Genomic DNA, 9,546 nt, shown 5'->3' with positions numbered 1-9,546 from the left:
CCCGGCACGGCCCCGCCCCGGCACGGCACGGCACGGCCCCGGCACGGCACGGCCTTCCCCCACAGCCGCCCCTGCGCCCAGCAACGCAGCGAGGCAGGACGGCTATTCTCAACCCTACTGCTTTATTCAGTAACTGCTTGTCCTACACAAGTACAAACACAACATGGCCCAAAAGGATACAAAGTTATACAAAACAAAAAAAATCTGTATAGTATTGACTGTACAACAGGTGGTAAATTCTTTGCCTTTCCCTATGTGAGCCCCACTTAATCCAGCCAGCATCGTGGCTTCAAGTCTCCCTCTCTGCCTTGCAGTTTCCAGCGGATTGGTGCTCAGTCGCTCATTTGGGATTTGTAAAAGCACTCACACTGTTTCACTGTGGGTTGAGTAGGAAGTTTTTACCAACACCCTCAACGAAAAGGTGAAAGAAATCACTTATGGGGGCAGCTACAGAACACTTCTTAGGATTTTCAGCTTCTTCTCTATAGTGTCATATTCACTGGGCTAGACCGTTGTTTCTGTGGTTATTGCCTGGTGCAAGCATTAAAGAAGAGCTTACTCTGCAGAAACTAATCATCATGGGGAACTGGAATAAAGCAACAATTCTGTACTGAATTAAGTCTCAGGCAGGTCTGGGCTCCAGCTGCCCTGAAAAATCCTGTGCTGGCACGTGGAGATCAAGGTATGTGGCTCACTGTCTTACTCATTGGGGTTCTAACTAGAACAAGATTCACATGCTGGTCTGTACAGCGTGCTAAGCGTTTACAATCACCAAGCAGCAGCTGCTAACTGGAGAAAGAGAGGCTGAAACATCTTTCCTTCCCTCTATCTGGAAAAGATGTTTTTACAGCCTTTAAAATCAAAGCCATTTTTAAATAATTTCAATTCAATGCCAGGAATCCAGAAGCCTCACAGCAAAGGTTACTGGCCAGGAACTGGTGCTCTCTCCTCTTACGTTGCCTTCACTGCCAGGATTATCTCTCACTCCTCCTCACCCAGACTCATTATAAAAAAAAGGTACAATATTCCATCTGATGGGATTTAAGTTAAAAAGTAAAAAGCTGTTCAGTCCTTTTGCTTTATCTTGAGGAGTTTGAGCTGGAGCGGCTGCGATGGCGCCTTCGTCCGGGAGACCTGGATCGGGATCGCCGGCGAACAGGGGATCTGCGCCGAGGAGACCGGGACCTGCCAGGGAAGGAGCAGAAAGCTTCCCTTAGGAGACAAGCAACAGGCGCGAGTAACTGGTCAGCTCAACTACCAACTTTTAAAAAACACTTCCCTGCCTCCTGCCAAAATCCCTCACACACCATGGGAAAAGAGCTTGAGCAAAACACAGCCGGCTCCAGAGAGGACTGACTACACAGCAGGAATACGCTGGCTATCCTGCCTCTGCTTCAGGAACCATAAAATATTATTAATACCTGAACAACAGGCAAGAAACTGTTTCTCTTCCTCAAGGAATATGAGCTCAGATCCTACATCAGATCCTCCTTCACCTGAAGTCATCTTTAACTCCCGAAACGGTGATATTCAGGGGAAGGATTTATCCAAACCCTTTCAAATTACAACAAGGCTCCTTAGAGGGAGCTTACTTAAGAAGTAGTTTAGGTTCAAGCTTCTCAGTACTACAATCAACAGTCATAACAGTACAGCTACTGCTACGACACAGAGGTTCCAGGCACAGAATACTAACAGAGCTTTAACAGGATAGCAAAAATTGGAGTAGGAAAGATAACAAAGGGGGGAATAGCAAACCTGCATCTGTAAGACTGCAGCAAAAGGTGTGCTTAAAGGAGGACCAAGAAGCCTCCTGGATCTTGTGCCACATAACTACTGCTCATTTTTAAACCCGTGGCTCAAAGCTGTTCAGCAATCAAGTTGCTACTGACAAGTAAGACATTTTGAAGACATGTAAACACTGAAGACTCAGAACAACTTATCTAAGCACAATCAGGCAGCCCCAAGTCACACAACTGTCAGATCACACCTTGGGGCCAGTGTACTCCATTCACCTGACAAAGGACTGCTTTTTGGTCATGTGCCCATGCAGAAATAAGGGAGGGAAGTACAAGGACTTCTGAAAAACAAGAAGCTGGCACAGCCTGCCACAAGTGTTCTGTCAGCCAGAGTCTGTTCCCACTTCACCTTGAAGCCTTTATGCAGAAGGGGCTCCAGGGAACAGGCTGGGAAGGACGTGACCTTTCCTGGAGGCTGTGCTCAGGATGCAGACCAGAGCAGGCACCCTGGACCTAAGGAGTTAGGAACGGCAAGCCAGGTTCAACCGATGCCCAAAATGCGCCACTGTCACTTGGCAGGGGAAAGTCAAGTCCAACAGGATTGTCCCCTGCCAGGTCTTTCAGCGATCATCAGTTGCTACCGAGAAAGAAAAGCATTGTCCCAGCTCTCACCTCCTCCTCATGCGAGGGGGGGACCTGCGCCACATGGGCGGCGGTGGCAGCATCCTCCTGGGGGGGCTGAAGCGTCGGGGAGGCGGCCGAGGCCGTGGGGCCAGCACAGCTGTGGCCGTGATTTCCTGACCGTCAATCTGGCCTTTTTAGGGAAACACAAAAACAGGGAGAAGTAAGTCTTCTTCCACAATAACATAAACACATCGTATTACTGCAACTCACAGCTTTGTCGCAGGCAGCACCGTGGACTGATCCCACTTCAGTTATCTCCACACCCTGCTCAGGGGCTATTCTGACAAAGTCCACACAACTACCAGACTTCTTAATCTAACCCCACCAAACTGCAGCTCAGATGTTAAGCTGGAAAAGTTTTCATATAAGCGTAAAATAATTTTATCACTGTTTTGGAAAAAAATATTAGTTTTAATAGTTCTGTGATTTCTTGAATCTGTCCTGAACCTCACAAAAGCCATTTGGGCTGAAAACTGACAGTATTTTAGATCAGTTCACCAAAGACATCCCTATCACCTCTAACTCATTTTCTGGTCAAATCCATCTGCTCTGAAGACTTTTAAAAGCCCCCAGGCTACTTACAGGTCAGTACCTACCTCCATCCATGTGTTTCAGGGCTTTCTCAGCATCATCTGGGTTCTCAAACTCCACATAAGCATAACCTTTGGAAAGGTGTGGGTTTAGCCTGTCAACTGGCATGTCAATCATTTTAATCTTTCCATAAGTGGAAAAAATTTCCATGATGTGATCCTGTAGAGAGAGAGCAAGCCTTAGGGACACAGACCACACTCACTGGCCAGGTCTGGCTGGCAGAGCAGTAAATCCACAGCACATTTTTTCAGCAAAGTAAACTTTTTACCCCTGAAGATGTTTAAACTACATTCTAGCCAAGAAAACTCAAGCCAGACCAGCTCTGCAGATCCTTTATCAAGAACTGCCAGATATCCTTTATGTCTCCAAGGTAATTTCAGCTGTTGTCCCAAATTCTAGTTTTCTTCCTAGTAAAACAGGATATAAGGTCTGGAACACTGACAAAACAGGCAGACCTCTTAAGCACTACATGTGTCTCAGAAGCCTTCATGGTATTTGACGCAGTAAAATCCTACCAAAATTTTCTTCACTGATCAATCTGGACACAAAGAAACAATTTCCAACAGTACCACCTTGACAACTCTCTAGTAACCAAAAAGTCTGGAGAGCTTTGAAGGAGCAACTCACACATTCTCAAAGAACATGATTGCATGACTACAGAGGAACATGACATTACTACCTTGGTCACGTTTCTAGTGAGCCTTCCAACATGCACTTTTGTGGGTCTGGGTGATGGGCTCCGCCTCTTGCGCTCCTTTTCATCTCTCTTGGGTGGTTTGGACCTGATTTGGACAACGGAAAACATCTACAGTTTTCAGGCAACATGCAGGAGAAGACCAAGAAGCCAGTCATTATCACATGATTAAAAATACCATTTTTACTGAAGGGCATCTTTTTCCTGAAGAAGTTACAGTGTTGAGGTGGTGGTGAGGGTGTTCCACTCAGAAACACCTCAGGATTTGCACTTATCTTGTCTGCTTTTGCTTTAGAACTTTTTGAAAATTGAGGACCTTTTTTTGCAACTTTTCAACTTCACTGCAACTAGGGTAACAAATACAGAATTTAGCAAGCACTTTTATGAAGTTGCGGTCATAGTTAAAGCATTTCTCAGTTGTTAACACAAAAACATTCTTTATCTCAACAACTGAAGAGGGAAAGTAAGGCCATAAACATCACAGCATACCGCTACCAGGCACACAAACAGATTCAATTATTTGTGTTTCTGTATTTTCTGTTCACTACAGAGGTCCAAAAATGTTTAAAAAGTCTACTTAAAATTAGCTGCATATCACAATGCCTTTGCAGTTAAAAAAAAAATCTGGAATGAAACTTTAATCTGTAAAAAAATCAGTACATAGAAAATTTGTATTTATGCTTCTTCCTAATCCTCAAGTCCATAAATTGAGTGATACACTAAAAACCCCACCCTGCCTTAAGCAGATTTTTATCAGCCTTCACCACCTTACGCAAAGGGAAAACTGTACAGACATTAAGATAGTTTGATTCCCACACCACCTTTATGGGGGCTTCCTTTGCCCTCCTTCCTATCTTATTTTTTTGTAAATAAGAATATAAATATACATATATATATATAAATATCCTGGTTTTAGCCCTGACTTTTCTGTTAGTCGTGGCTGTAGTTTACAGCTTTACTCTGATCTAGCCCCATACTGCTAAGGAAACACTGACTGAAACTGCCTCTAACAACTCTAATATTGAAAATCTTTAAACTCTTCAAAATTAGGTTTTTAATCTCAGTTCCTACAGGGCGTATGTCTGGATTCTAAGGAAATGGAGCACACCCATTCTAACAAAATTCAGATCTCTAAGCTATGGAGAAAGCAAATGGTCTTCAGAGAACAATCTGTTCTGATCACAATCTTGTATTCTACATGGAATTAACCCGGCATCTGGCAATTCCTAGAAGACAAATAAAACTCACTTGGAGCGGGATCGTCTCCTGTTGTCATGTCTCCGTCGAGAGGGACTGGGAGATCCAGAAGAGCTGCTGGAACTGGAACTGCGTGAGGTGCTGGAGCTCCCAGAGCGGCTCGAGGCAGAAGAGGAACTTGAGCCACTGCTAGAACCAGTGCTGGAACTGGACCCTGAGCTGGAAGTTGAGCTGGAACGGGATCTGTTAAAAGGGGGAGAAGAATAAAAATTAGTGGAATATCCAGAAAAACAATAACTGAGAAACTTCTGACAACTAGAGAGAGTAACTGTGACTGAGGCTCCATAGCTCACCAGACAGCCAAAGAAATTCATATCTGAAATAGAAACCCTCTTAAGTTAGGCTAAAATTGCACAGTGACTAACACAACACAAGCTTTCAACAGGCCCACAACTAGCAGAAATAAAGCTGATTTCTGAAAATGCTGTCATTTGTTACTCTCCATACAAGTACCCACCTGGTACTGCTGCTCCCACTGGAAGCACTGCGTCTTTTGCGTGTCTTGTCCCGACCACGATCCTTTTCACCCGATTCCTTAGTGGCTGCTTTATCCTTGGACCGGTCCTTTGATTTCTCTTCAGACCTGTCCTTACGCTTGGTTGGTGAAGGAGCCCTTCAACAACAAATTGCAGAAGGCATTGCTTAAGTCAGAAAAACACAGACAACAAAAGCCCCACACCCAAATAAAGAACAGAACAGCAACACAAAACACTGAACTTTGAATGTAATTCAGGATCACTGTTACTGTGGAGTTAAAGCATTAGGCAATTGCAGACATTTTAGAAAAAGGGAAATATTTCACATTATAGAGCAGCTTGGAGGAAGACAGCCACAGCACACAAAAATTCACTCAGGAAGAAGAATTTCCAATTCCTCACCCTCACTGGGAGAGCCTAAGCACCCTGTAACATCCCAGTTTTGTTAAGCCTAGAAAATTTGGACAGCATGATCACTTAGTGCTGGAAGCTTTATTATTTTGACTTCAAGGAAACTCTTCTTTTTCAATCCTGGTAACTCCTTTTCCCCTTCAGAGGCATCCAAAGAAGCACTGAATGGGCCCCACATCTCAAATCTCACTTCTATCTCCTCGATTCAGAGAACCAAATTAAACACAATAAACCCCAAAGAACAGCCTAGTTACAGAAGAAACAGGTTCACAAAGAAATTAACAGTTACACATATAACAGCAATCCTGCTCACAACACACTGGACATTCACTGCCTTCTCCAGAGTCCCGAGTCACCCATCCTGTCAGACGTGTTAGCAACAGCTCCCACCGGCACTGGAGGCCTCACCATACAGTCTGCACTGTTGTTTCACATTCACAGAAGTACAAAACACCTTATTTATCCAACCAAAAATATGGCAGACAGAAGGCATCCATTTCCTCTGCAAGATGCACAAGCAGCTCATGCCTCTCAACCCAGACCTGGCTCCAGAGGAGCAAGCACTATCTTTCTCCAAAACCAGTTTGTGCCATGCAGCACACATTTGTCAGAAAGGAAGGGCTGTTGAGAACAAACCCTCACTGAATTATGGCTGCTTCCAGCCTCAACAAGCTGCTCCCAAAGCTCCATCAGTCTTGGTAAGACCAGGTGAAAGGGCTGAGATTGCTGCACTGCTGCCACAGCAGCTCTCACTTCAACTTCTCAGCACAAAGTCTAAACTGGATTCTGACCTTGCCTACCCTCCCTGTTTGCCCTAGATCCGAAAGGAGACTAACTTAACACCTCTCTATTTAGCACTGAAATGCTGGGCATTAGTTGACTTCCAGATGTTTGCCATGTGAGGGCTGCATCCATCACAAAATCTGCAACGTCTATAAACATGCTGCATTTTGATTCCTCCATGGGGATTGTTTAACACCTGCATTACAAACCTGCCTCCAACATTTTAATAACCTCTAAAGGAGTGTGACACTTTCAACTACCAAGGAATGAAACATTCAGGAAACGGAAGCACGAGCAGAAGTGTGTTGGAGCTGCCAGCCTTATCTGCAGTGGCACTGAATATGCACAATAATGCAGGATGTTGGAAACAACTCCATCTCCATGTGCATCACAGGCAAACTCAGTGAACAAGAAAAAACCTCTCCAGCTCACAGCATCCAACCATCTCGTTGCTTCTGTGCTTCTGGCAAGCAATTACTTTATTCTCTGAATTGCAATAAAATTTATGGTTGGGAAAAGATTACTTCTGAACAGTGAAACTTGCTTTCCTGATTTTCAGCTTCACAGTTTGCCCTAATACATCAACTGCAAGAAGCAACACAAATGAATATTCACAAACCAAGCTCCCTGCAGAAACTAAGAAACACCCGTGGCCTTTCTGCATGGAGGACAGGAAACCCACCCCACAGACGTGCCACTGGCTGAGCTTGCTGGGAGAGGAAATGTCTCCTCTAGCACCAGTGGCAGGAAGAAAGCAGTCTATGGACTGTCTCACGGCTGTTGCAAAGGGAGCCAAGACAAGCAAACCTGTGTACATCACTCAGCTTTAGGACATTTCTATCCAGCTCTGTGCCTCTCTAGTGCAAGGTGTGAGGGGGCTGCAGTTCGGGAGTTGAAAGCCACTGCATGAGCCTAGCTGGGCAGTACAGAACAGACAGGTTCCTGGTTTCACAAGGCCAGAAAACTTAAGATTTTCCTTTCATAAAATAACAGAATCACAGACTGGTTTGGGATGGCATGAACCTTAAAGCTCATCACTTTCCGACCCCCCAGCCATGGGCAGGGACACCTTCCACTACACCAGGTTGCCCCAACCTGGCCTTGAACACTTCCAGGGATGGGACTTTTCTGGGCAACCTGTGCCAGGGCCTCACCACCCTCACAGGGAAGAATTTCTTTCTAATCTCTAATGTAAACCTGCCCTCTGTCAGCAGGAAGCCATTCCCCCTTGTCCTGGCACTCCAGGCCCTTGCAAAACATCTCTCTCCATCTTTCTTGTAGGTTCATTTCAGGTACGGGAAGGCTCCAATTAGGTCACCCCAGAGCCCATTTTTCTTCTTCTAAATATCCCATAGCCAGGTTTGGGTTATCTCTGCCTACGCATCAGCTCCTCCTGCACCTGTGGACTGTAAGAGTCATGATGTTATCAGCATACAAACCTATCTGTTAGTGCCCAAGAGTCAGATGTGGTTTTACCCCTTCTGGGAGAAGGGAAGAGGGAACACAGATAAAGACCAGCATGTTTGCTGTTACCCAGGCTGCTGCCGAAGCAGGAAATAGAATCACAGAATCAATTACATTGGAACAAACCTCTGAGACCATCAACTCCAACCTCTGACCCAACACCACCATGTCAACAAGACCAGAGCACTCAGTGCCACATCCAGTCTTTCCATAAACACCTCCAGGGACAGTGACTCCACAACCTCTCTGGGCATGCCCTTCCAAAGCCCAATCGCCCTTTCTGTGAAGAAATTCTTCCTAATGGCCAACCTAAACCTCCCCAGTGCATCTTAAGATGGTATCCTCTTGTTCTATTGCCCATTGCCTGGGAGAAGACCCCAAGCCTCACCTGGCTACAATCTCCTTTCAGGTTTCACTGCTTACTGCTCCTCGGGACAGGTGCTCACCAGGGAGATTAGCCAAATGGCTTTTGAACATTCAGCAAATGATGCTGCATTTAAGCAGCCTCCAAACTAACCAGCTGTTTTACTCCACTAAAACATACGTTCCTTTCCCAGGAATGCCACTGGCCAAGCTCACTTCAGTTGGAAACCTCACCCTAACCTGCGGGAATTTTCACCTGCACAAGTTCAGGCATTCACTGGAAAATGTAGAAAGAATAAACCACAGTCTTCATACAAGGCTGTACAGCAATGCATTTCTAAGCGACATGCTTCTTCCCTACGACCAAAACCTCTCACTCTCTAACAAATAACTGGTTTAGGGGCACCCACCCCAAACCAGAAAGCCTAAGAGCAATCTACACAAACCAAACGTCCATCTCACACACACTTCTGCTTTAGAGACAGAATCTGCACGCTTAGAGCTGCAGCTCTGTGGCAAAGGAAGCAAACTCGCTCGCCCCCGGATTTCCCGTATGGCTACAAGCGAGTCCTTTACTGGCAGTTTGCTTCAGGCCTCCAGCTGCAAACTGGCAGAAGAATTCCTGCTGTGAGAAGGGTCCGGCACCCGGCACTTCTCTGCCCACTACGGCCGCTCGGCCCAGCTCTGGGGCCGGCGAGGCAGCCAGATCCGCACGCCGTGAGTCCCGTACAGCGCCCGTGGGGCACGGGGCCGCCAGATCAGCGCCTCGGGTCCACACAGCGCTCCTCCCGCCGGCCCGGCCGCTGCAGCGCCGAGACTCGGGCCCAGCTCCCCGGCAAGCCCCGGCCCCGCCCCGCCCCGGCCTTCCCTCCCCTCCCCGCCCCCGGCCGCGGGAGAGCGCGGCTCCGAGGCCCCATCCCTTGGCCCTCGCGCCGCCATGGCCTCTCGGCGGCCCCAGCGCGCTCCCCCCAGCGCTCCGCTCGGCGGCGGGGCCGCTCGGGCCGCGGCCGGGCCGGATGGACGCGGATGGCGCGGCTCCCGCCCCGCACTCACATCCTCGGCGCCGCCGCTGCTCCGCGCCCGTCGC

General features: G+C 47.1%; 1 protein-coding gene across 1 annotated transcript; it reads right to left on the bottom strand.

Annotated features, from left to right (window-relative positions):
* Window positions 1-103: 103 nt before the first annotated feature.
* On the bottom strand, window positions 104-7,651 carry RNPS1 (RNA binding protein with serine rich domain 1). Its single transcript, XM_042037333.1, is given in 8 exon segments — window positions 104-1,185; window positions 2,409-2,550; window positions 3,017-3,170; window positions 3,691-3,793; window positions 4,954-5,145; window positions 5,420-5,575; window positions 5,916-5,946; window positions 5,949-7,651. Coding segments are annotated over 8 exon segments (963 nt in total). The 5' UTR covers window positions 6,028-7,651; the 3' UTR covers window positions 104-1,079.
* Window positions 7,652-9,546: the final 1,895 nt, after the last annotated feature.

This window comes from Corvus kubaryi, unplaced genomic scaffold, assembly GCF_017639235.1.
Source record: "Corvus kubaryi isolate FWS band 111438036 unplaced genomic scaffold, C.kubaryi_AGA036_p1.0 37387, whole genome shotgun sequence".
NCBI lineage: Eukaryota > Metazoa > Chordata > Aves > Passeriformes > Corvidae > Corvus > Corvus kubaryi.
Note: the sequence above shows the minus strand (reverse complement) of the source record. Positions and strands in the feature narration are given on the sequence as shown.